This window comes from Embiotoca jacksoni, unplaced genomic scaffold (assembly GCF_022577435.1).
Source record: "Embiotoca jacksoni isolate LCO1_2020_lvr unplaced genomic scaffold, fEmbJac1.0.p SCAF_18, whole genome shotgun sequence".
Classification (NCBI taxonomy): Eukaryota; Metazoa; Chordata; class Actinopteri; family Embiotocidae; genus Embiotoca; species Embiotoca jacksoni.
In genome coordinates, this window is record NW_027185318.1 from 1015629 (window position 1) to 1043575 (window position 27947).

The 27947-nt window shown below is 44.3% G+C and overlaps 2 protein-coding genes across 3 annotated transcripts; one reads left to right on the forward strand and one right to left on the reverse strand.

The window, feature by feature from the left end:
- Positions 1-1474: 1474 nt before the first annotated feature.
- On the reverse strand, positions 1475-27947 carry tfb1m (transcription factor B1, mitochondrial). 2 transcript variants are annotated; one of them, XM_069151899.1, is made up of 8 exons: positions 27901-27947; positions 24506-24652; positions 23885-24036; positions 23640-23748; positions 23404-23555; positions 22790-22909; positions 3462-3589; positions 1475-2550 (listed from the first exon to the last, which is right to left on the reverse strand). In XM_069151899.1, the coding sequence occupies exons 2-8, from the start codon at positions 24636-24638 to the stop codon at positions 2283-2285; spliced, it is 1062 nt and encodes a 353-aa protein (XP_069008000.1). In that variant the 5' UTR covers positions 24639-24652; positions 27901-27947; the 3' UTR covers positions 1475-2282. The 2 variants fall into 2 exon arrangements, with proteins under 2 accessions (XP_069008000.1, XP_069008001.1); XM_069151900.1 differs by having other exon boundaries at positions 27910-27926.
- On the forward strand, positions 12491-16404 carry LOC138199741 (claudin-20). Its single transcript, XM_069151901.1, has one exon. It carries the CDS (start codon positions 12658-12660, stop codon positions 13384-13386), a length of 729 nt encoding a protein of 242 aa, XP_069008002.1. The 5' UTR covers positions 12491-12657; the 3' UTR covers positions 13387-16404.

Below are 27947 nucleotides of genomic sequence, written 5' to 3' on the forward strand. Positions count from 1 at the left end.
CAGGCGTGTTGTTCAGGTAACAGGAGGACAGGCGTGTTGTTCAGGTAACAGGAGGACAGGCGTGTTGTTCAGGTAACAGGAGGACAGGCGTGTTGTTCAGGTAACAGGAGGACAGGCGTGTTGTTCAGGTAACAGGAGGACAGGCGTGTTGTGCTCTTTCACTGTTTCAGAGTCGTTTTACAACCGGTGACAAATCACGGAGTGAATGTGTCGTTGTGGCAGGTTGCAGCTGAACGCCGTCAGCTGGCTAGAACAATATCATTATGCACAGCAGCAGCAGATTAATGGTTTCAAAAGAATACTAAAATGATTCACAATAAGAATGGAAGGTGGTGGTCCAGGGTCGCCATTGGACAGATGCTTTTTTTTTTTTTTTTTTTGCAAAAATGGTTGACATTCATTCTTTGTGGGACTGATTCAAAATTTAAACTGTCCTCCAATCACCTCTAAACGATCGTAGTGTTTCCTCTCAGCATCACAGCTGTCAGACCACATCGTCCACCATGATATACTATATTGGCATGTTACCAAGTGCACTTACTCGACGACTGCACTCAAGTACAATTTTGAGGTACTTGTACGCTGTTACTTCACTACATTTCAGAGGTAAATATTATCGGCTGCTTCTTCTACTGCACTACATTTATCAGACCGGTGATTTGAAGAAGCCATGTTACAGATTAGACATTTAAATTAGATGGCCCAATTACTTTTGATATGATGAGTACATTTTGCAGATAATACTTTTACCTGATTAAAGACCCACATTTGTTGAATATCTTTATAGTGTGGCATCACTATTTTGGAGTACATTATTTGACTACTATCACTGCAAAACATTTGATAAATATTGATCAATTGAAAGCAATTTGGTATCAAATTGATGGTATTAAAATACATAGCATAAATGTTATAAAAATGCCAATGGAAGTGCCATTTAGCTCGGCTACATTAATATGAAGGCATTCAAAAAAAGATTGTGTACTTGACGATATATTAGAAATAAGGATGTTTGGTTTGGACTCATCTGTAGCTGCAGGCCTGGACTCACGTCTGGTTAGTGAACCTCCACCTCGTCTGTTTTTCATGATGAACAGCAGACAGTGGAGGTTTTCCTTCAGAGATAAAGTTGTGGATATTCACATCAACAAGCAAACACCTGCACAGGTGTCTCTCATTAGTGGCAGATGAACTTCCTCCTCACCCTTCCAAAATAAAAGCTTATCGTAGTGTAAGACCACATCCTGTTTCTTTTCGGTCACTGATCTAACTGGATAAAACACAGCAGACCACTTCTGCCTGTCTTCCCTGAAGATTCCTGATTGTTGCTGGAGATTATCACCCAACAATCATCCAAACTGAGTGAATTCTTCCTCTGGCAAGTCGACCGTGTCGCACCATCTGCCACGCTGGCAGGAAGCAGCGCCGCCATGTTCTGCTGGTGACAATCTGCCCTCCAATTCCAAAAGATATATTTAAAACTTGTAACAATGCTTTTATTTATATGGAACCTTAAACAAATACAGCATATGTTGTTTTCCAAAATGTACATCCATCAACATTCCTGATTTAATGAAACAAACGTCACTGGTAAGAATTGATGTTTTTGGTTCTTTTGCCAGTTCGACAGCCAAACGTGAATCTGATGATAATCTACAGTTGTAAGCAAACATGCACCGCTTACATAATCTTCCTCAAACATTAACCTCCAAAATACCAAGGACAGAACAAGAAATATTATTTCAATAGCAGTCTTTCTGCTGACAAATTAATAGCACTTTCTTTGTCCCTTTCAGCTCCGTCTCCCGAGTGACTAAGCGATTCACACTGGAAGGAAAGAAATGTCCTGGATATGGTGCTGCCATGTTGTTCTCATTCTCTAAATCGCCCTGGAAATACTGACGCTTCTTTCAGGTCCCACAGGACAAGGTGTTGTGTGAGATGGATATGAAGTAAGAAATGGGACATAAAGAGCTTCTGCGGGTATCCGGCTTGTTTTCTTCATCCTCCCAAAAAACACGACTTTGCTACGAGTTGTTGCGTCTAAGAAAATGGTTTCGGAGCTGATCCAACCCTCCCAGGATCTTTATGTGCCTTCTGCTTCTCGTCTGTGTCCCAGGATGTCTTGTATACCAAACTACTGATTTCTCCCAGCGTGCAGGGAGGATGTTTTAAAAATGCATGCTTATGCCAGGTGGAGATGTCAGAGCTAAGAGCAGTCTGTTGTCTTCCAGCGCTAACAGACTATTAGTGGGCTTCTCTTGGTTTCTGCGTTTTTTCCTTCAGCACGGTTGCGGAGGACTCTGTGCCGTGCAGCTCTTCTTCTCCAGAAATGTGTTTCTTTTCCGAGCAAAGTGTTTCAGTCTGAGCTCCTCTCTGAACTCGTAGCCGAGGAGGCCGGGCTCCTGGGTGCAGAGATGAGCATAGGCGTCGGTTAAAGCTCTGATTTGGGGGATGGTGAGTTCTGTGGGGCGCAGGATGGGATCCACATCGGCCTTCTGCATCATCTCCTGTGTCAGCTCGGCCCGACACGCCTCGGGGAACAACTTTCTGGGGAAGATATGAGAAGATATGATCGTACTGATTCCTCCGTTCAGGTCGCTTTGATATCTTAATGATCATGCAAGTTTAATGGAATTCGAAAGTTCAAACAGAAAGAAATTATTCCTCAGCAATTATTTCAAATCTGTGAAGTTAATTGAAATCACACAAAGAGCTGCTTATGAATTGTTAATTTATTCCACTGCTATGCTGCAGAGTCAAGACATGTCACAAAACTAACACTGACGCAAACTCCTCCAACATAAAGAGGGCGGCTATGATTTAAATTACAAATTTATTCTGGCTCTCACATGCAACAGAGGGAGGTAGATGTTTATTTTTGAAGACATTTCCCATCCTAAGATGTCCTCTGTGTTTCTTTGCAGCAGGTTAGTGAGCAATAGACAATTCAACACACTCTGCAGTACAGATGTTTTTTAGGTGCCTCCTCCTCTCCAATTTGAGGCTGCTGCCGCCAACCCGCTGTAGTTACATAAAATATGCTCCCTCTTCTTCCTAAACCACCTCAATGACTCATAATTGCTGCTCTCTTTCACACAGCCAGTGTTCTTTTGTTATCTGGGCCTACATTCACTTCCCTAACAGGCACGGGGGCGATGGGCAGCGTGCAGATGCATGTGGGCGTCTGGGTTTGTCGCTAGTGGTTTTCAACAGAGCTGTGAAGTTGCTCCGCTCTTCAGCGTTTGCTTTTACAGAAAACCTCAAACGCTGTGTCTTCGTTTGTCAGCTGGGAGAGAAAATCAAGAACAAATCTAAAAACCTTTCTAATTAATGATGAGATGAAGACACTGCTGTCAGGAAGAGGAATGGAAAATGAAAACGGAGAAAGACAGACGAAGATGAGACAAGATTAAAAAGTAAAAGAGAGTGTGAGAGGATAGTTGTGTAATTGTGCTTACTCTAGTCCTTTATGGCAGTGCTTCCTGCGGAACTGGAAAACGTTCCTGACGACTTTCTCCACCATCTGGAAGGGCTGTTGGATCTGAGGCTGGACCAGAGGCGTGAAGTGAACTACTCCCACATCCACCTACACAAAGACAGCAAGAGGAGGTCCAAACAGCAGGGGGTTAAAACTAGAGTGCACAGGGGGCTCATGGGAATGTGGGGGAAAAAATAAAATAAAAAAAACACGACATGAAAGATGTGTGAAGAGGAGAGTGCAAAATGGGAAGAAAAAGGCAGGAGAGAAAGATCGGCTGACAAATGGACAGAGATACAAAGCTGGACAAAGAGAGGAGAGAGGAGAGAGGAGAGAGGAGAGAGGGGAGAGGGGGAGAGGGAGGTGGAGGGATCAACACTGGGATAAAAGAAAAGAGGAAAGGCAGAAAATAAGATGACGCAGCACGGCTGGCTGGCGAGCTGGTTCCAGTTGCCACAGTAACACCTGTGCGATGGACCATAGAAACCGAGCCTCTCTGTCTCTCTTGCTGCATCACCAGAGTTTCTCAGTACCTGACTCACTGTAGCGCTCGTTATCCCCAAATGTTCGGCTCTGCTGTTTTCAATAAGTGTGAAACGGTGCACAGCAGACGTCAGGCAGCTTCAGAGTCACGGGAGGTTCACCGGACGGACGTCCTGTTTCTAATTTAGATACAAAAAATGCAGAAAGTCACAGAAGACCGTGTGCCTGCTAAAACCGCTGCTGTACGACACTTAGCTTAGTGAGAATACTTTTGAAACGTGGATGCATTGAAAGTAACTTTTTGAAGGTCACCTTAACAGAAATAACTCACATTAGTGTCACCCGGATGAACTAAAGTCATAGCTAGCTTTCAACTAGAGCTGTCTGAGGAAGTCAGATGAAGCCGAGCAGCCCTGTGACACCACCTGTCATCTGACGGATGATAAACTACCGTATGAAGTAAGAACTGAACGACAGCTCAGGTCCGTTTTTTCCGGTTTGTAGTCGACTAACACGAGGCAGAAACCTTCATCATCTGTTCCAACTAATACTAATAACCAGATATCTCATCATTTAGCTACTTCAACTTTTTATTCGTTACTTTGAACTACTTCAACACTTATTAATTACTGATAGCTAAACCTTTTCAAACATCTCCGACCACTCTGTTAGTGTGAAGCTGCGTCAGACGTGACATCCCGCCACTCCATCAAAGCTGGACTGTTTTATTTCAAAAATATATAAATAGTAAATCACTCGTAGTAATGTGATGTGTGTCTAATAACTGTTGTCAGCAATAAAATGTAATTAAAATGAAGCTGTTTTTGGTGTTGGGCTCAGGTTGCAGCAGTTTGGGAATCACTGGTGTGACTAAATATTTGGACACTTTTTTCAATTCAAACATCTAATTTGCCAACATTATAATCGTTCCACACGCCCCCTGGAAACTGCTGATGTCGTCCGATCTGGCCCCTGCTGGGGAATCTGAATGAAACAGCAGTGGAGGACCAGTGGTGGGAGTCTCAGCTCCAGTTCCACACTGGCAGCCGCCTCCCGATCCATCCTGTGTCAGCTTCAAGCTGACATGACACGCTGTTGAAGTGCCAGACTCGGCAGAGCCAAGCTCGCTCTCTCTCTCTCTGTCTCTCTCTCTCTCTCTCTGTCTCTCTCTCTCTGTCTCTCTCTCTCTCTCTCTCTGTCTCTCTCTGTCTCTCTCTGTCTCTCTCTCTCTCTCTGTGCTCTCTCTCTCTCTCTCTGTCTCTCTCTCTCTCTCTTCTCTGTCTCTCTCTCTCTCTCTCTCTGTCTCTCTCTCTCTCTCTCTCTGTCTCTCTCTCTCTCTCTCTCTCTGTCTCTCTCTCTCTCTCTCTGTCTCTCTCTCTCTCTCTGTCTCTCTCTCTCTCTCTCTCTCTGTCTCTCTCTCTCTCTCTCTCTGTCTCTCTCTGTCTCTGTCTCTCTCTCTGTCTCTCTCTCTGTCTCTCTCTCTCTCTGTCTCTCTCTCTGTCTCTGTCTCTGTCTCTCAGATCTTTTAACTTTCCAGAGCATGTATACATCCTCACGTCCTCGGCTCACTGCATCGCTTGTTCTCCTGTAAATAATCATCGACTCTCTTTATCTTCTGAACACCTTAATGGGATCAAAAGAACCAAAATACATTGAACGACTATTTCTGAATCTCTTAATCTTTACTTTTTCAGCAGAAAGCGGACCATCAGCTTTCAGGAGTGTTTCTCATGATGCCATTCAGTCCTGTCAGTTGTAGCCTGAGAGATGATCAGGCTGATGCTGCATGTGTGTGGACCGATGACACAGCCAGACAGCGAGCAGGACAGTCGCCTGTCTCTGTCCATAGTTGGTAATATCCTAACTTCCTGGTGTGGGAGCACTGAGACGACTGACCGGCTGAGCAGCCTGAGAACGGAGCTCAGTGGAGAAAAACCAGCAGTGTCAGGTGCAATAATATTACAATTCATTGCCCTGAAGTGCCTTTCAGCTTTGAGTGCTTTTCAGGACTCTCTGAGTTTTTTTCATAGCAAGAAAAAATAAACATATACGCAAGTAGCTCACATCAATTTGAATAAAAAAAAAAAAACAGATCTGAAAGTGGGATGGAGATTTTTAGATGAGAAGAAAGCAGCAGGTATGTAAATGGGGAGAAAGCAAAAGCTGCAAAGAAAGGAAGCAGGCGGGTGCACGAGTGGCAGCTACAGTACGATATGTTTAAGTTTAAAGGCAACACAAACATGCAGATAACACGTAGCCTCAGGACAAAGTTTCCCCTCGTTCATACTCCAGAGAGGTTGAATAAAAGGCCGTCTGATTCAGCTCAACAGCCTCCTGTTGTGACCGCGACCTCCGGAGCTCCTCGCTCATCCTTGAAGCAGCTTATATTTCTGGATTGTGTGACTCACTCATTCACAGCTGCCTTTTTCCTTCCTTAGCCAGCGGCTGCTGTTGATAATTAGGGGAGGAAAACTAAAGCGGTCCGAGGGTGTGCAAAATCTTTTCTAATGAGCTGCTTACATTCCCGCTCTCTTCGAACGACTCAGGTAGCGTTCGGGGAACACTTGTAAACCGCAGCACTATCTCTCATCAGATCTATAGATCCCCGTGTAGTCCTACGATGCTTCCTGCTGCAGTAGCGTTTAACGGGACGGCAGCGGTGGAGGCTACGTGCTTTAGTAGTGCAGAAAAAGATGCAAGCCTTTGGGGTTCAGCATCAGATGGAGCGTCAGAGAGGACGGAACGAAGGATGCTGAGTTGAAGCTGGACGTGCAGAAGTTCAGTAAATCTCCTGTTTCATTCTAATGTTGGTTTTTGTTTACAGTCTAACATTGACTTCCTGGTTTGTCTGCAGTGATGAGAGTCTGATATTATGAATCCTTTTAGGTCACATGATGCATTGTAAATGTAAAGGCCCTGTGGCAGGTGTTGTGAAGGACACGGAGCGCTGGGGTTGCATCATTTGGTTTATATCATGAGAGTCAATTCCTCCACCTGTCACATCAACACGTCAGGAATCCAGTCAGGATCTTATATCTGCTTCTATCAGTGGGTTGGTGATGCAAGATCAGACCACCATCTGTTAGAGAGAAGCAATAAAAAGAAATGCCTTTAATTTCACTCTCTGCTGGAATAATTAGGCCATTTATATTCCGCACCTCATGATTTAAGAGAGGAGCAAGGGGAAAAGTCGATATTGGGACTATACAGGCGGCAGCATTTCAGCCATCAGCTTGTCCAAGTCATTTTGCTGCTATGATTTATGTATGGCCTTGCTACATGGCTTCACTGGGTAGCACCACTGGAATATATCCTGCTCCCTGCCATTAATCCTTCCTGATAACCTCAACATGCAACGAAACGCCATCTTAAATCACACACTGTCACCTGGTCCCTCCGCTGAGGTGGTAGGAACATGTTTCACCCCCCACAGCACACACACACACACACACACACACACACACACACCTAATATCGGTCTCCTGCCTCATTACCCCTCTTTCTCTTTATGAGGCTGCACATGTGAACGCTCTCGATGGAAATCACTTCTTGTACAAATCGTTGTGTTTAGCAGAGAAAAACAACAGAGTCACTCGTTTGGCTTCTAGATTAGAGGTTGATGTGAAGATCTAAACTCAAGCTCATGAACACTCCTATCGCACCGACTCTCTCAATTCTATTAATTAGGTCAATTAATCAGATACACCATCGATGATCTGGAAGAAGAAAGTATGATCGTGGTGATTCCCCTCCGATGGTGGATGTCTCCAGTCTTTGGTGTAGATCTTGGTTTAATTTGGAAACAGCTTTTTACCCGTCGTCTGACTACAACACGACGTATGTTGTGCCTCAAACTCACCGAGCTAAGAACGGAGAACCGATGTGAGCAGAATACATCTCCATGTCGAGACATGACTGATGCAGACGTAAATTCCGGTGATTCTCCTGGTGGAGCATTCGAAAAGGGTAAAAATACCAGCACATCTCTGCTTTTGTCAGCGACTTAAGACCTTTTCTGTCATTTGAGCACAACGGCCACATTCATATTAACCCACGTGCAAAATACCATATTTCATGTGTTTGACCTTCCCAAAGCTCAGCAGGGAACTCTATTACTCTAGCTTTGCTCCCTTTTTTCCCATTTCCACCTCCGATGTGTCTTTCTTGGTGAGTTCTTGCCGAATGGCGTGAGCAGTAATTTGTCATGTCCCTCTAAGCGTAACCAAGATGAGATGGCAGGAGCCCTGGGGCACCGGCCACTGTGCTACCTGAACCGCCAACACTAGCGCTTACATAATGGCAGGTTCTGAACAAGAGCAGGGGGATGGAACAAAGCTACATACAGCCAGGGACGAGGAGAGAGAAGCTCACGCAGATCCTGCAACCAAAGGGGGAAGAGCTGCATTAATCATGACAATACCTTGAGAAGACAACCTTCATTACATCAGTGGAAGGAGACAGCCTCTCGCAGAGAAGGCAGCAGTCGATGCTGCAGTATATACCCGGCTGATGTTGCTTGAGGGGTTTAAGAAGGAAGGGCTTTGGCTTCCTGGGCAGGCAGTCCAGCATACTTCCCATGAAATCAGCCATGGCATGCACACGGGACATTCAAGGCCGCTGCCCTACTCTTGGAAGAGATCAGCTCCTTGGAGACACATTCGTCATAGAAAAGCTTGAACTTTGTCCAAAAATGTGAAATTTACTCTCGCAGGACAGCATGGGAAAAATAGTTTTGATGGGATATTTAAAAGCTCACTGCCGTTCTAAATTGTGCACTTGGGAGTCGTCTCTTAATGGAGTACGCTGGAGAGACTCTTCAATCAAGCCAATGCCGGTAATTTCGCAACATGTCACAAGAGTTTTGCCGGAGACAGTTTTACACATATAATGTACGATGAAACGGGACCCCGGATCCTGATTCACAACAAGAATTGCGTTGACAGCGACATCACAGCCATCGTCCGACACCTTGCATCTGAACTGTGAACAAAACGCCTTCGCAAGACGATGAGCACGAAAGCCAATTACGCAAGGGAGGACATAAAAGAGAAAAATGCAAATGGCACAATAAAAGCCCCTCATGTGGGCAAAAGGCAGCGTGGCTGGTCCGGCTGTGCCTCCGAGCTGTGCTGCAGGAAAACTCCAGAGCTCTGCTGTGAGGTGATAAAATAAAGAGGACCACGCTTATAATAGGCTGCAATATCTTCACACATCACAGACTCACAGCTGCACTCACCGGACGGATGTTAACTGCATTTTGCTTTCCTCTCCTCTCCTCCCATCCTTTCCTTTCCTCTCCTTTCATCCTTTCCTCTCCTCCCATCCTTTCCTTTCCTCTCCTCCCATCCTTTCCTTTCCTCTCCTTTCATCCTTTCCTTTCCTCTCCTCCCATCCTTTCCTTTCCTCTCCTCCCATCCTTTCCTCTCCTCCCATCCTTTCCTTTCCTTTCCTCTCCTTCCATCCTTTCCTCTCCTCCCATCCTTTCCTTTCCTCTCCTTCCATCCTTTCCTCTCCTCCCATCCTCTCCTCTCCTCTCCTCTCCTCTCCTCTTCTTTCATCCATTCCCTCTATGATCTATTTATTTTTCAGACTCCCCACCGAACAACACCAGCATCAGCACTTAAGATCTCATCGGTTACGAGGAGACGGGTCATACTCTCGTGTGTCTGCGGGAAAACTGCAAAGTGTCTGATCTTGCTGCAGTGGAATCCCACAAGGAGTTGTGAGAATGTGGTGCTGAAGGTCGACACAAACATCCCGCTGGAGGTAATGTGGTGTGCAGCGTCCCCGCACGCCGGCCACGTCTCATTTTAGGGAAAAGAGCCTCTGAGGGGTCGTTTACAGGAAACACAAGCCAGGCTGGAGAGCACCGGGTCGAATGAAACAAACAGATCAATAGCTAAACAAACCAATCGCTACCGATGTGGCCACGTGAAGACAACACATCACGGCGGCCAACACCTGCAGCCGGCTGTAGTCGGGGAGGCAGAACAACTCGCCACAGCTGGCTGTTTGCTGATTTGCCAATGCAGCACAATGATAGCAACACACATCTGCGCTTACAAGGAGATCAGGCCCGTTAGGCCCGTCTGATTTTTTATTTTTATTTTTTCGGGCTCTCATTTTGTCCTCTTTGTCATTCATGAATCAAGTCCGTCCGAGCCACTCCCTCCCCCATTGTATGTCCTCTACAGAGAGGAGAGGGAAGACGGGCGAAGACGGGAGCAGCTGTGAGTTTTAGCCTCCTGCTGACTGATGTCTGACGAAGATGACGCTCCGGGGAGGTTCCTTTTTGGGGCTCCACATGCTCCTCCGGTCTCTGGACCAGCACAAACAAACAAAGCTTACAGCACCAAGTCGAACCAGCTCAACCGCTCATCATGTTTGCAGCTATTTGTTGTGTCTTCATTAGATCAGCCGGCCCTCTGCTGTGTAGTGAAGCTGCGACTGGAAATCTTATCCAGACTTTGTATCTCGGTCATTTCTTATCTTTCAACGGTATATTATGATTACTGAGCAGTTAAATGCAAGATTGGGATGGATTGAATTATGTTAGTTAGTTTTGTTACATTACAGATCAGGAAGTCTTCTCGTTGTCTGCAGCCAATCACCACCATTCTGCAAACGTTCATGCATTCATTTAATGCAGTGGAAAATGTTGACATTATTTACAATATAAAATTCTGTCCTCTAATTTCATACATTTTTGTCTTTGAAGCATTGCCATATTTTTTTTTCCACAAGGATACCTAAATGTTTACTATGACATAATGTAATTTGAACACTTACAATTTTAGAGCTTCAGTTGCATTGTAGATAATTAAATGCTGACTGGAGATATTGAGTGGCTTCCAACATCCTTTATAACCAGTGTTGGGCGGATTGCGTTACTTTAATTCCATTACTTTTGGCAGTAACTACTTATGTAACTAGGCTAATTACTTTTTTAAACCAAATAAGGGAATTGCAATTACTGAAATCTAAGTGGGCTTAAATTATTTTTGTCTTGGATTTAAATATCATTTGACAACTGCAGATTAAAAAATAAATAAAAATAAGCCTGTTCCCCCAATTTTCTGCTTGCAGAGAGAGAGGTTTAAACGAACTGATGACCAACCGAGACATCTTCAGCACTGAGACTCAGCAGGAACCAAAACTTACCTTCAGTAGCTAATGACGCTATTTTTTTTTATGCAGTAATTTGAAAATTAATTAAATTACTTTTGACAGAGGTAACTAGTAATGTTCATTTTCAGTAACTTGCACAACACCATGAATAACGTGTTGACATCGAGGCTATTTCTCCCTCCATTAATCAATGTCTGTCTGTTTGTTTTTGAAGTTGTAAACCGTCAGTTGACTAACGGTTCTTTCTTTACTGCCTTCTCAAGCTTTATTTAGATTATTATTTTTTTTAATGGAGGATGTTATAAAATAAGTGATGCAATACAGATTGGCAGAGACGGATTAAAAGCTCAGCAGTTATTCCGTCGTTGGGCGAGTGGCGGTTGAAGTGGTGACGATATACAGAGTCGATGGAGGGAGGTCGTCGGTGTTGAAGTTGAGGCAGAGACTGCTTTCTACAGCGCGCGCACACACGCACACGCACACACGCGCGCACACACACGCGCGCGCGCGAGGGGGGAGGGGGAGCGAGAGGGACCTCGCTCCGGTTATTCCTCCGCGGCTCCGGTTATTCCTCCGCGGCTCCGGTTATTCCTCCGCGGCTCCGGCCGAGCCTGTGTGGTCTCTGCTCCGCTGTTGCTAAGGGAATGGATGTGTTGAGTCGAGCCGCGCTCCGGGCTGCGCCGTCCTGCTCGCCCCCTCACCAGCCTGCCGTCTTCCAGTGTGGGACTGTGTGTGTTTACAGGAATCAGTGCGACCACCGTGACGCGTCAGCTCCTGCTCTGCTCTGCACCAGCCGGGGTAAGGAAGGCTTTATTCACACAGCAAGGTGTTTTAATCATCGGATCGTAAAATAACAGCAAATTAGACCTAATTGATTTATTCGAAGCTGGAACGAGCTTTTTCTTTGGATGATGAAGAGCACAATGCGCCGGCTGGAGGAAGTCTGAGACATGATTAAAAAAAAAAGACCTGCACATCCACAAAGTTTAAATCTAGCGGTCGAATAAATCATAATTTATGCAGTTACCAGATCAAAATATCTGATATTTTACCTGAAGATATCCTTTGATACCGGCTGAAAAACGAGACTCAGTAATTAGGTAAACGGCACTGAAATGAAAGTGATAGAAAATCGAGTGTATGAGAGGGTGAGGGCACTGCAGCTTTAAGTCCACATAGCTACTGAGCATTGCAAATACCACAAACTCATTTCTCCCTCTCCAGTAACAGCGAGGAGGCAGCACAGCAAACCACCACAGCAGCCCCGCTTACCTTTAGTCAGCAAGAGGCAGCTCTCATCGCCGGGCTTCACGCTGTCCTTTGTTTCCAGCAAGAGAAAGTCTGCGCTTGTGGGAAGCGAATAAGATGAGAGACCCACTCAGTTCAATTTCTCATTTCCGTCTAGCTGCAGCTGAAGAACTGGGGATTTGACCGGCAGCCGGTGCACCACCAAGTGAGGAGAGCGCGGCGGCCGGGCGGCGGGGTCGACGAGCCCGGCGGTCGCTGGGTGAATGCTGCCCGGAGAGGACAACGGCTGAGGCGGCAGCATCCACTTGAAAAGGAGCATGGCGTCCACGGGCATGCAGATATTTGGATTTGTCCTGGCGCTGCTGGGCATCATGGGAGCCATGGTGGCCACTCTGCTGCCCAACTGGAAGGTCAGTGCAGATGTGGGCTCTAACATCATCACAGCAATCTCCCAGATGCAAGGACTGTGGATGGACTGCACATGGTACAGCACGGGCATGTTCAGCTGCACACTTAAGTATTCAGTGCTCTCGCTACCTGCGTACCTGCAGACTGCTCGTACCACCATGGTGCTGTGCTGCGTGATGGCTGCCATGGGCCTCTGCCTCGCATCCCTGGGACTAAAATGCACCCGCTGGGGAGGCGGACGGCGCTCCAAGCGGCACGCCGCCATCGCCAGCGGCGGCTGCTTCGTCGCTGCGGGTTTCCTGTGTCTGGTGCCGGCTTCCTGGTTTACCAACGAGGTCATCACCAACTTCCTGGACTCCAGCGTGCCCGAGAGCAATAAGTTTGAGCCCGGGGGCGCTGTGTACGTGGCCTTTGTTTCAGCAGGTTTCCTCTTTGTGGGGGGGTCCATCTTCTGTATGTCCTGCTCAGGAAAGAGGCATGGCCCCCAGGACCTGGTCCTGCTGCCCCCCCCTGACAAGCTGCTGCTCCAGCAGCAGCAGCAACAGCTGCTCCAGCAGCAGCAGGAGCTCCAGCACCAGTACTGCTCTCTCTCCCCGCTGGACAACAAGACCGGTTACAGCCTGCAGGACTACGTCTGATAGAGCGGCGCTAAGGGAGACACGTCTGAGGGGAAACCATCACATGGCTCTACTCCAGACGGAGGTGGAGGAAAAACCAGAGAGGAGGGCAACAACTTTCAATTCATTTTCCCCTTCTCCTCTATCTTGCTCTTCTCCTTTTGTCTGTTTTGCAAGCACAAGCAGCGGAGGTATTCCCTGAGCAGCGCCTCGGAACAAACAGTGTGAACGTGTAAGGAGCCGGGATAAGGTGCTGCAGAATTGAAGGAAGCCGCTAACCAAATGCAGAACATCCTTCATCAGTAAATCACAGAAAGAGTTCCCTGGGGAATGGATTAAAAGCAAATAAGGAAGCCTTCTGTGTAGATTTTCTTCCTCGCCAAAGGTTTGAATCGAGAGAAAAAAAGCAATCATTTAGCTGCTATTTACAATCGTTCGGTACGCTCCCATTAGACTAAACTGGCAAAATACTGCAGAGAGCAGAGGGTGAAAACCTTTTCATGGCAAGTCATTGTAGTTTTTTCGTATACTTATCCACTAGAATGCAACCGAAATAAATGGTCATATTTTTGTTAGCTACTAGAGTGATGTTGATATTTTGCCTCTAAAGCATGTCTGTGTATTAATACAGCGGATTGCCTGGTAGAAGACTGAGACATAGCCACACAATGCCTGTGCCTGAAAAGCTGTAGAAACATTACCCTGCTGTAACAGTCCAGAGGACTGTCAGGAGGAGTCGACGGGGGGTGCTGGGCTGGATTTAAGAAAGAAAGAACGCAGACAAACAGATGCCAGCGTTGTTCCCTGCAGGTGGAAATATGAGAGAGATGGAGGGAAATTGACAAGGAGAGATTCAGCCGAGTGGACGATCTCATGTGCTGCTTTCATATTTCCATCCAAACAAAAACAATCTGCCTGTAAGTAGCAGCTCTGCATCCTAATCCATCCCAGACATGCTCACCCACCCACTTACACATGCTCCTGTGTGTCTTCGTGTACACAGTAAACACTCAGACACGCCGGCTTTTTGAATGTGCTTTTCACTCCTGTCATCCGCCTCCACACTGCCATGGAAACGGAAATCAATATTCAAATGTCCTTATTGTCTGGTGGTATGTGCATGTCAGTCAGTGAAGTTGTTTGGAGGGGCATCTTTTTCTCTGCTCACTACTTCCACTAATCCCATTTATTAGCCGGTGGCATGAGGCAGCATCCCCGCTCAGAGGCTTTGGGGGGAAATTGCTCGTCTTTGCAACCCACTCTGGTGTCTTTACCAACGAGTCGTCTCGCAGGGATGAGCAGATGTTTCATGGTGCAGTGGCACAGAGGCCAGAAACCGGGAGGAGAGCAGCTTCTCGAGTCGTGGTCGACTGGGTAGCTGTGTGGTAGGTGGCTAAAAAAGGTTTGAGTCATTCTCCATATGTGACTTGTTTTCCGAGTGCGTCAGCAGTGCGCATATGCTCCCAGTCCGCACCTGCAGGAGGTCTCGGTGTCTGAAACGTCGTCCTCTGGACTGAACCTCCGTTCCTTCTCTTCTTCTTTTACTCAATCTTCGTGTCCTGCGTGTGTCGTGTGTCACACGGATGTGAGTCCTGACAGGAGAATGCTGATGCATGTCGAAAGCATGTCCAACCGACACACATGCTCACCAGGCACACATGCTCACCCCCCCACCCCCCCTCCACCCACCCACCCACCCACCCACACACACTCATGTGTCAGTCGTGCAGCTATGTTTCACGGTGATATTGTTCGTGCGTCTCCTCTTTTCTGAGCGAAGGATGTGGGAGGAATCCTGTTTTTGTGCTTGAGACAGGCCTTGGCAGTGATGTATAGAACCGCACATTCTCTCCTTCTCTCTCATCAACATGCAGCTTCCTGAGGGAGAGCAGATGGCTAAGCCCAGCTCGCCACCTGCAGGCGGCTGCCAGCACGCCACGGGCGTCTCGGTGGGCGCCGCTGCCGGCCCTGGCAGCCCTGTAGGGCCAGGTTTCCACCCCACCCTGACGTAGCCGCCGGGCCCAGCTCAGACTTTAGCTGGCAGAAGTGGCCTCCTGATAATAACTCACTGCCCAGGCACCATAACCAATGCAATAAACAAAATAAAGAATGTGCCATGTCATCAACTAATACTGACACTTTATGTGTTTGGAGAATGTGCCAAATTGTCTCATGATGACACATTTTAATAATATCTGGAGCTCTTTCTGTTTACTTTTTTTATTGCGTTGTTTGTACATGGATTATACATTAGCAAATGTTTTATGGATTTGTGATTTGTTCTGGCAGACTAAGTCTCAAGTCGGCTAGATGCTTGTGTACAGTCCAGTGCAGCTTTCGAGGGTTATTTTAAATCCTCTTTATTCCGCATTTCCCAAAGCACAGCAAGACTTCACTGGGTACGAGAGTTTCATAAGGAAGACATGAGTGTGGTATTTTCTAAATGAATAAAATGTATTTCTTCTTCACTGTCGGTCTGACAACTGTACACAAGTATCTAGATTTTGTTTTTGTTTTAACTGAGGGATGAGGATCCTTCAAACTGTTCCAATATAAGATATAGTACCATGTTCATGCCATATCTTCTTTATAAGAAGACTACTCACTGCACCTTTACTTGTGTTACTTTATTTGACAGCAGTTGGTTGAAATGACTGAGCTCTGTTGACCTGTACAAATACATAACACAAGTGGCACTCTGGAAAATAAAAAGGGAACAATTTCTGTCTGATGGGAATTTGTTTGTGGCTGTGCAGCTTGATCATCAGCACGCAATTTCATTAGCTTATAAATGGCCAGAGTGCAAAGTGACTAGGTCCTAAAAAGTCTAAAGAGTTTCAACTCTTCTGCATATACTGTACCAAGACGTTGATTTATCATTTTGATAACTGCAGCTTATTTTTGTGGATGCTTTAGCACTTCTTACTTTGCCAGAGCATATTTGTGATGATGAACAGTTCACAAGTTCTGATACCGTTGTCTCAATGTGCTTGTGCGAGTAGTTCTATTTTTTACCAATTAAACTATTTTGTGAAAGCAGCGTGCGTACTGTGTGTTGTGTGCGGCTCACGAGGATGAAGATAGCGTTCACCTTCCTGCCAGATCTACAGCCTGCTGGATGGTGCAGGCTGCTCAGACGCACCACCCAGGAACAGAATCACTCCAACCAAAATAGACATCCATAAAACATTACTATGTGCAAATGGCTTTTTAAAAAAAGGAATTTTCTTTATACCGCTTCCCAGCAATTCCTTAGTGAGACGAATGCATGAGCTTATAGAAGAATGAAACAATAACAACACCGCTGGGAGTTTAAGGGACTTATCGGAGCAGGCTGACATGAAGTAATTAGCTTATTGACGACATGTAAACCAGCTGCTGCTGATATGCAATAAGACAACTAAAAATAATTAATAAAACGACAAAAAAATAACATTCATGTCGTTGTCAAACAGATATTTATCTCTCAGGACTTGATCATTAAAATGATTTGGTCCTTCTGATAATGCTGCTTGATAAATAACAAGAAACTGCAGCAGACAAATGGCAGAAATGTGTGTGTGAATTTAGAAAACAGTGAATCCATTAAACTGTGGAGGTGAAATCATTATCTGATTAATGGATTAGATCACAACAACAATCAGGAACTGTTTCAGTAATTGTGTTTTTTTTAAGCAAAAATAAAAAAAATTCCCAGACAACTTTTGTCTAGTGTATTTTTATATTCAGTATTTTTCGGCTGGTCTATATATACAAATGAAAAGTAAAATAGAAAGATTGAATTATTAATCAGGAAAATAATTTACAGATTAATTGATAATTAACGTTAAATAAACAGTGCAGAACATTTAATTCCTTACAACAAAATGTATGTGATTCCTATCAAAATGTTCGTTAATACTTATGTAAAAAAAAAAAAACCTGCTGGCTAATTTTATATAATATAATTCCAAATATTTAATTCTCCCAAATTTCAATATTGTTATTAGTCCCAAAAATCCAGTAAGAAAAGAAGACAAATTTTGAAGCATATTTCCCATCATGGACATATTTTCTAATCAAGTGTTTATGTCTGTTCAAAAATAAGTTTGTTTCCACAGAAACTTAAAATAAACAACAGAAAAAAAGACGTCATTTCTGATTTGGATGAGCGAAGTGTGCAAAACGGAGCTGCTCAGCTTTGACATCGGTTTCATAGCCTGCAGTTCGAATGGCGCGCTGATTAAATGAGTTTGAATCTGGAGTCTCATTACAGCTGATTGGAGCTCCGTCGACATGGAGCGAGTGAGAATATGCTTTCCTGAAACACACATGGATTATTCAGGGTTCTCTCGTTCTCCCACTCTTCTTGGTTACGCAACACGAGTGCAGATCAAATAACTACTCCTCTCGTGGGGAAACGCTAATAAGATCTGCTCCTCTGTGTATTTAACCTACATTTTCCATCGAAGGCTTTCACCCCGAGCTGAGGCTATGACAGATCTGGAGAGTGAGCTTAAGACGAGGGGAGGTGAGACCTTGTCAAATGCAGGCAGAGGTTAATCATGCGTCAGCCTTTTTCTTTGAACTCTTCTGCCTTGTCAACTCGCAGATTATTTTGTTGACCTTCCTGACCAGCGGTTTACCTCCACGAGAGAGGGAGATGTAAAAGACGATGGGGCGATTACATCCCACCAGAGAGACGGCCGTCCACCAGCACGATGGAGGCGTCACGCCGTCGCTCACCAAACACCAACTACAGCGAGCCGCCGCACTGCTCTGCTACGTCACCGTACTTAATGCGCGCCTCTTAGCTTTGGACAGCTGTAATGTTCGTGAAGGTTCATGCTGGAGATATTATGCGGCCATCAACGCCGAGGGAGAACGACCTTCCTTTGTTGGAGCTGCTCTGCTGGTGAGGCTCGGGGAATAATAGCAACGACCTTGGCTGCACAGTAAACTGCTGAGAAAGGCAGTAAAAGCTGTGGAGATGACAAAAGGAGAGCTTGTTGGAAAACAATACTCTGACAGTTCAAAGGAGGCCTTTAATATTTCAGCTTTGAGCGGGGGGGGAGGGGGGGGGGGTAGGAGGACTCGGTGAGCTGAAGGTGAGGGAGGCTGCAGTCTATATATCTCTTGATCAAATAGAGATTATTTATTGTATTAGAAGTACAACATATGAATGAGCACACAAACGTGATCAACACGCCCACGAGATCCAACCGACACCGTCAGTCGCTCTGAAGAAGTCAGAAGAAGTGACGCTGAGATCGGTTCACAGCTAACAGCTCAGACGGATGCGTCCTATTTCAGACGCTTCTTTTATCGATGTCTGGGAAAAACATCTTTACTCATTTCAAGCTGAACTTTCTTGTCTTGGAAGATGGCCAAGATTTGAGATTATTCCTTAAATACTGGACCCCCCCCCCCCCACACACACACACACACTAACTAACTAAACAGAGCTGAATTTGCTAAACTCTGAGCGCTGACTCTGAGCGAAGCCGGCCCAGTTCCTTGTTAGGAGGAGCAATAGATCTCTGGAGATGTTCGTGAGCCAGCTCTGCCAACCTCTGCATTCTGTTTAAGAGGAGGAGGAGGAGGAGGAGGAGGAGGAGGGGAGTATTTTTAGCTTTTCTTTACCTTGAGTCTGTGATGTATTGAGACCAAAGCCTTCGACTGTTTTTGGAGTCATTGAAATAACTTTCCACGATACTCTTGATACCACGTTTGACCCCGTTTATGGGATGAATAGTGGAGAAGGAGGAGGAGGCAGCGCAGCTCCTCGGAGGAGGAGACTCACTCGTACTGTTGAGGCGAAGCTCGGCTGCTTCGGGTCACCGAGGAGGAATCCATCACTGTTGCTGCCACGCGGCGGTTCTCTGGACTGAAGCCGGGTCACATTCAGCACGGAAACACTCGCTCAAATTCAAAAGGAAATAATTAATCTGATAAATGAACCGCCGGAGAACTAAAACACAGTCAAAATCTCCAGCTAAAAATATCACTCAAGGTGTCTGCGGGAGTTTTACCGCAAACTCTCCCCAACAACTGCCAGCTATAATTGATGTTCAATGCAGCATTAACAGATTTAATTTGGGCGGTGCTCATCTGGTCTGTGCTCGTGGTAGACGGCTGCGTACAAGGCGAACATCTGTAGGGCTCCCCTCCTGTGAGGCAGCCATTACTCAGAGCGGGCTGACGAGCGGCCCAGACAACCATCTGCTGGAGGTACGACTCGCTCTCCGTTCAGATCCATCAATCTTCAGGTGCTCTGCATGGAGGAGGCGTTGCTCTCGTTCCATTCTGTCACATCCAAACCATGAAAGCAGCTTCCCTTCTTTAACAAACCCTTTCATGCTTTTTTCTTTTATTTCAATCATCCTCTTTATCCATTTTTTTTTATTTTGTAATCTCATCACCCACCTTGTAAAAGCTACACTTCCCCTTTTCTTTCAGCTCCGTGTTGTGTCTCAGTCCTTTGTCACCTTTTGTAATGAACACACCTCGAGGTCCACAGACGAGACGGCAGGTTGCTTGCGATGAAGCATCTACTGCTCGACTTATAGACCCGGCTGTGACGGACAGAAGTTGATTTTAATCACATTGTGCAGATGCAGAGCGTCAGGAGGAAGAAAGACCATCAGCGCAGCCAATCATCGCTCTCAGAAACCTTCAAGGACAATCTCAGTCACTCAATGTGACACAAAAGAGGTGCAGTGCAGTCCGGAGGCGAGAGGGACAACCCCCACCCCCCTCTCCACCCTCCCCTCCCACCTCAATATGGGCCCCTGCAGCTGCTGATGTAAAATGGATTCAACATTTCCCTTCTCATTATCCCATTAGCTTGCATTTGGTCAGCTCCTCGAGGTCCCAAATCAACGGGCCAATCAACCCGCCCCCTTCCCTCCCCCCCACCAACCACCCCATTCCCTCCCCCACCTTGAACTGATGCTATTTTCTCTTGGTTATTTGGAAAGGGTCAGTAATTTGCGCTGCTTTTTCTCTGCTACTCTTTGTGACTCGCTGTTTGTTTGATTACACAATATTTAAACCACTTCAGATGTTTTTCACACATCACTAATTGCCATATGTGTGAGATCGCACCTGCTGCTGCGCATTACGTACACGGCTCGGTACGAGCCGGGGGACATCTCAGACCACTGACCAACCAGGGTTTTTGTTTTATCTTTTTTTTTTTTTTTACAAAACACTTATAAATACAGACATAATTGTTCAATATATGATCGAGGTTAATAACAGATATGACTAACTCAGAAAACACAGCGCGTCGGGTTCAGGCGTGACAGTGACATGCCAAGAGCAGACACAAAAGAAAAGCCCAGTCGCGCCTCAATTTGAACAAATCCCTCCTCATTAACTCAATCAGTGATCCCACAGCTTCCGTGGGAGCGAGATAATACGAGCAATTAGGACAATAGGGCTGATTTATTGGTTATAGGTATATGGCACAGCCTCACACACACACACACACACCTTATAAAACGCACACATAACCCAGCAACTGAGAGAAACCCACAGAAAGAGAAGAAAGCAGATAATAGAGGACAAGACCTTTAATATTAGCCTCCATTATAATTACTTCTGCACACAAACGGGGGACTTTTATGCGTCATTATCTTTATAGGTTGCTTCTTCTTTTTACGAGAGCACGATGAGCAGCACAAAGTACCAACGCGCAGGACAGGACCCATTAGAACTTGATAAGACAACATTTCTCTGCATCGTGGATATCTTTCTGTGTATTCATAAAATACAAAGTACAGGTCCAGTCCTTTGGTTCAGCTGGAAAACCATGTGTGTGTCACAACCTCAATCAGTCGCCCTCCAAGCAGCCTTTGATGCTGTCTCATGAATCAGGCAGCTCATTTTTATTGTTCACGCAATCCTGCGTAATTACTCCGGGCTGCACCAGTAAACAAAGCAGTGCATGGAGCTTTTTATGAATGATACTACATGACATACTAGTAAAAAGGGGCCTGCATAACACAGGATATGATAGCATTAATATAGTCTACGTGCTCCGTGCTCTCTCCCAGGACACCAGCAGCAGGAGGCCTGCTCATCAAACAGCCATCATCTCTTCTAATGACATCAATTCAACCGTGAAATCATTGAGTGGCGATAGATGGCCGACGAGGGCATGAGAGACTCTCTGTTCACATTTATATGCCACATGCATGTCAACACGCACACGCGTGCACATTTACGGCATGCTGAAACCCATTCAGTTACAGTCTGACAAACCCACAAAAATACGACGCTCAAGAGAAAATGAATCCAAAGAAAGGCAGCTGAGTGTGATGAAATAATAATTGGGAGCCATCTCTTCTAAGAGAATGAACAATCAGCTGTGGTCCCATTCACTCTGCTGCATTTTGCTCCACGCAGGAGATGAAATATTTACCAACAGCGGGTCTCCTAAAGAGCTGTGACATCTTCAAGGGACCAACAGTCCGTCTCTGACATCCACCTAACACCTCTCCTTTAATTCAGGAAAAGAAAAACATGGTTTCATTTGTACAAAGATGTGAGAGAGCTCCTGAGTCTGTCAAATGACTTGTGTGTCTGTAACTTCACCATTTATCTCAGAGGAGCTGTCTCTTCAGCCAACACTGATATTTCAAATTGTGCAGCGGTACTTTTATTCGTATTAATGTGCCCCCCAGTCTTACTATAGATCTTCAAACCAAAGATAAAAAAAAATGTTGCATTCTCATGTTACATAAGAGTGAATGTCTTTCTTTCACCACTGACACACGAACACGTGCTGAAAGACACTGAGAAATCGGGCCTAAAAAAGAACAAGGCCCTCATTATGAGGAGCAGTATGATCACGCCACATCTCCGATACCCACCAGGCATCATTACAACCTAGAAAGGGTCCAAAGACAGAAAAGAGACAACACTGATTCAACACCGTCTTAATGAAGCCTTCAAGCGAGAAGAGCGAGGGAGGGATGAGTGATGGCGATGATGTGAGACTCTGGTGGACCGTGGGACCGGACCGGAGACGTGAGGAGGGCTCACCGTCACCTCACGATAGAAATCTGCTATCTGCCATCTTCCACGACCAATACTGAAGATGGAAATCTCCATTCAACGGTCTTTACACTTCATAATTTACCAAAATGTACAAATCACTCCCCTCTAGAGCTGCACGTGCAGGTGGAGTACAGCTTCTTTCAAAGAACTGTCACAGTCAGCACAAACGCCCACAGATAAATGAAACTCAATAAACTGGGCGGAGAACTAAAGTAGGAACTTCTGCACTCGAAACATTTCAATCTCTGCACCAAACAACCTTCAATCAACCTCAGCACACTGCTTCGTTTGTGTGTGTGTGTGTGTGTGTGTGTGTGTGTGTGTGTGTGTGTGTGTGTGTGTGTGTGTGTGTGTTAGTACTATCGAGGTGAAGTCCTACCTCTGGTTTGGGAACGAAGGCCCGACCCGGGATGGTGAAGCAGTTGTGGACGGTGCAGAGATACTGAGCCATGATGGACAGACGGCTCCTCTGTTTGCTGCTCGCGCTCGCTGTCAGTCTCTGATGGAAGAGGAACACAACCAAACGTTAGTGATGCATATTCAGCGAGATCCAACTAATTGTTTAGGTCGTATAACGTTGCTGTTGGAAGGAACAAAGCATGTCTGGTAAATCCATTATGTAAAGACCAGAAAAACTAAATCAAAATGATTATTTAACTGCATCCTAATTATGTTTTTATGTGTCATAAGAAGCCATAATTATGAAACAAACCAATAAATTTGGCTCCGGCCTCAATGATAAAAAGACAACCCAGATTTATTTATTTCAGTTGCAAAATATGATTAATTATGTATCAAGAAATCAATATTTAATCAAAACAATTAAATAAGAAATCCATCACGCAATTATTTCGGTGGTGATTGCAGAGCAAAGAAGAAAAATATTCAGTTACTTTTATTCAAATTATGTTTGAACAGACAATTTAAAGTGTCCTTTGGGTTTTTTTCATTTGGTTTGTGGGCAGCAGGACGAGCCGGCAGCTGTTCACCCACCTCGGCCACCTCCTTCTGGAAGGTGAGCGTGAGTCGGGTGCGTCCGTAGGCGAAGGGCCCGGTTCTGCTGGCTACCATCTCCAGCCACTTGATGATGAGCGGCGTTGACACGCTGAAGGGGAGATTCCCGATGACGTGGAGGTTCGGTGGATCTGCGAAGCCGCACACACAGTTCAGTCTGACGGGTTCACTTCGCTCGGACGACCGTACCTGCTCAGACGGTTTCATCCTCTCACCTTCCTGCCACGGCTTAGAGATATTTGCCGGGAATCCTCGGTCCATTCTGTAGGTGAGTATGTCACCGTGGACGATCCTCAACCTGCCGGGAGCTGCCTCAGACAGCAGCTGTGAAAACGATGCGAGATGAGAAAAATGAAAAGGCCTCGACACAAGCGACACGGTCTTTGTTCAGTGTAACGATGCAGCGGGGTCGTGCAGCTGTCTGAGGAAGGTGGTCCAGCTGTTCCAGGTGAATTTTTACCTTCAGCCCAGGAATGAAGCGCGAATCTTTCTCCACAACGAGCAGCTCGGCCGCCCCGGCGTTGAGAATGGAGCGGGTCAGGCCGCCGGGACCGGGACCCACCTCACACACATGGGCATCCCTCAAACTGCCTGCTTGACGCACTATTTTATCTGCAAACACGTAGAGAGGAGAGGACTCAATATTAATCTGTAAGAATATCGGATACGATCTGTAACTTCTATACGAACTCTCAAATTCCAACATGTTCTGCAAACAAATGTCTCGAGCATCTAAATTGAGATTAATGTTGTGCGATGTTGTAATACCTGTCTGCCTGTGTGTGATGAAGATGAGAAGCATCAATCTAACAGTCACCTTGTCCAAGGACGAGGGAGCAGATCCGACCTGCGCTGCATCGCGGATAATTATATTAAGGCCTCCCTGCTCCGAACAAGGGAGACGGTCCGTTCACATTAGCGGCAGATCTACTTAACCTCACCCACGCAGATAATGCTGTCAGTTCCCGAAAAACAAGGCAGTGTGGGAGCGGTGCATTCAAGTGCACGGACCAAAACACGCCGTCGTGCCTCTCGGTGGAGAACCATAAAAACCCAGAGAGCAGGAGATGGTGTGACGAACCTGTGAGCCTCAAGTCCAGCAGGAAGTTCTGAGAAAGGTGTTTCTCAGCTCGCAGGTTGTACAGCTTTATCAGCTCGCCCACCGTCGGCAGCGGAGGCAGGCGGAAGGAGGCCAGTCTGCCGGAGGCAGCCATCGTTCAGGTGAATACTGAAAAACCAGCGCACACACAGGAGGACAGAGAACCACGGTTTGATCAACGGCAGAGAAATTCAAAAGCTCAAAATATTGAAAAGGTCAACATGTGAGACATTTACAGTTTTAGTCTGTCAGCAGAGAGAGAGACAGTGTGTGTGTGTGTGTGTGAGAGTACACACACACACACACACACACACACACACACACACACACTTTGTGTATGTTTATCTGAACACAGAAGTGAGTCTTTCATTCATCGTAAAATTAATGTTTTCCTCAACAGACAATTCATCTATTGATTTGTGTCTATTCGGGCAAATCGTTATCAATTTCAATTACTTCTCTTTCACGATTGATTCTCGATGTTCGGCCTTCAGCTGCAGGGTTAGTGATGAAATATAATATATAATATATAATCTTATAATGTGATCTAGTGTCTTATAATATGATATAATATGATGTAGTGTCTTATTATAATATATAATATGATCTAATGTCTTATTATAATATAATATATGATGTAGTGTCTTATTATAATATATAATATGATCTAATGTCTTATTATATTATATGATCTCGTGTGTTATTAAATGATCTCGTGTGTTAATATATGATCTCGTGTGTTAATATATGATCTCGTGTGTTATTATATGATCTCGTGTGTTATTAAATGATCTCGTGTGTTAATATATGATCTCGTGTGTTATTAAATGATCTCGTGTGTTATTATATGATCTCGTGTGTTATTAAATGATCTCGTGTGTTATTATATGATCTCGTGTGTTAATATATGATCTCGTGTGTTAATATATGATCTCGTGTGTTATTATATGATCTCGTGTGTTATTAAATGATCTCGTGTGTTAATATATGATCTCGTGTGTTAATATATGATCTCGTGTGTTAATATATGATCTCGTGTGTTATTAAATGATCTCGTGTGTTATTATATGATCTCGTGTGTTAATATATGATCTCGTGTGTTAATATATGATCTCGTGTGTTATTATATGATCTCGTGTGTTATTAAATGATCTCGTGTGTTATTAAATGATCTCGTGTGTTAATATATGATCTCGTGTGTTAATATATGATCTCGTGTGTTATTATATGATCTCGTGTGTTAATATATGATCTCGTGTGTTAATATATGATCTCGTGTGTTAATATATGATCTCGTGTGTTATTAAATGATCTCGTGTGTTATTAAATGATCTCGTGTGTTATTATATGATCTCGTGTGTTATTAAATGATCTCGTGTGTTAATATATGATCTCGTGTGTTATTATATGATCTCGTGTGTTATTAAATGATCTCGTGTGTTAATATATGATCTCGTGTGTTAATATATGATCTCGTGTGTTAATATATGATCTCGTGTGTTATTAAATGATCTCGTGTGTTATTAAATGATCTCGTGTGTTATTAAATGATCTCGTGTGTTATTAAATGATCTCGTGTGTTATTATATGATCTCGTGTGTTATTATATGATCTCGTGTGTTATTAAATGATCTCGTGTGTTAATATATGATCTCGTGTGTTATTATATGATCTCGTGTGTTAATATATGATCTCGTGTGTTAATATATGATCTCGTGTGTTATTAAATGATCTCGTGTGTTATTAAATGATCTCGTGTGTTATTAAATGATCTCGTGTGTTAATATATGATCTCGTGTGTTAATATATGATCTCGTGTGTTATTAAATGATCTCGTGTTATTATATGATCTCGTGTGTTATTAAATGATCTCGTGTGTTATTATATGATCTCGTGTGTTATTAAATGATCTCGTGTGTTATTAAATGATCTCGTGTGTTATTAAATGATCTCGTGTGTTAATATATGATCTCGTGTGTTATTATATGATCTCGTGTGTTATTAAATGATCTCGTGTGTTAATATATGATCTCGTGTGTTATTAAATGATCTCGTGTGTTAATATATGATCTCGTGTGTTAATATATGATCTCGTGTGTTAATATATGATCTCGTGTGTTATTAAATGATCTCGTGTGTTATTAAATGATCTCGTGTGTTATTAAATGATCTCGTGTGTTATTAAATGATCTCGTGTGTTATTATATGATCTCGTGTGTTATTATATGATCTCGTGTGTTATTAAATGATCTCGTGTGTTAATATATGATCTCGTGTGTTATTATATGATCTCGTGTGTTAATATATGATCTCGTGTGTTAATATATGATCTCGTGTGTTATTAAATGATCTCGTGTGTTATTAAATGATCTCGTGTGTTATTAAATGATCTCGTGTGTTATTAAATGATCTCGTGTGTTAATATATGATCTCGTGTGTTAATATATGATCTCGTGTGTTATTAAATGATCTCGTGTTATTATATGATCTCGTGTGTTATTAAATGATCTCGTGTGTTATTAAATGATCTCGTGTGTTATTAAATGATCTCGTGTGTTATTATATGATCTCGTGTGTTAATAAATGATCTCGTGTGTTATTAAATGATCTCGTGTGTTAATATATGATCTCGTGTGTTAATATATGATCTCGTGTGTTATTAAATGATCTCGTGTGTTATTAAATGATCTCGTGTGTTATTAAATGATCTCGTGTGTTATTAAATGATCTCGTGTGTTAATATATGATCTCGTGTGTTAATATATGATCTCGTGTGTTATTAAATGATCTCGTGTGTTATTATATGATCTCGTGTGTTATTAAATGATCTCGTGTGTTATTAAATGATCTCGTGTGTTATTAAATGATCTCGTGTGTTATTATATGATCTCGTGTGTTAATATATGATCTCGTGTGTTAATAAATGATCTCGTGTGTTATTAAATGATCTCGTGTGTTATTATATGATCTCGTGCACCACCCTGTGGCGTCATCATAAAAAACTAAAACACCATGAAGACATAAAATCAACTATTTCTCCTCCACATTTTGAACACGTTAAAGTTAATGAATGTGATTTAAGTTGTGGTCCAGCTGTTTGTTCCAGCGCTGCTGCACATTAGGAACATTTTACAGCTGCGTTAATTGTTCAGAGCAGCTTCGGACCGGAAACATGAAGTTTCTGATGAACCACCACCAACACGGCGGTTAGCATCTGCAGCTAATGTTAGCCTCTCGGTGTGAACGCTGCGGACGGAAGCTCTGAATTAAAACAGGACGTTTCACATCATCTCTAAAAACGGACAGAAAACAGACAGCAAACAACGAACAGAATGCAACGAGGTCACAAAGCTGAAAACACACAAGAGTTTACCCACGTTTCTCACCGGTGCCCGACTTCCTTCCTTTCATTTCCTTGTTCGTC

Excerpts from the sequence above, each read along its gene's own strand:
- LOC138199741 (XM_069151901.1), top strand. The coding sequence starts at position 12,658 with ATGGCGTCCACGGGCATGCAGATATTTGGATTTGTCCTGGCGCTGCTG.
- tfb1m (XM_069151899.1), bottom strand. The coding sequence starts at position 24,638 with ATGGCTGCCTCCGGCAGACTGGCCTCCTTCCGCCTGCCTCCGCTGCCG. Across the intron at positions 24,037-24,505 it reads GCTGGACTTGAGGCTCACAG|ATAAAATAGTGCGTCAAGCA; the intron begins GTTCGTCACACC and ends ACGTGTTTGCAG. Across the intron at positions 3,590-22,789 it reads CCTTCGTTCCCAAACCAGAG|GTGGATGTGGGAGTAGTTCA; the intron begins GTAGGACTTCAC and ends GTCTTTGTGTAG.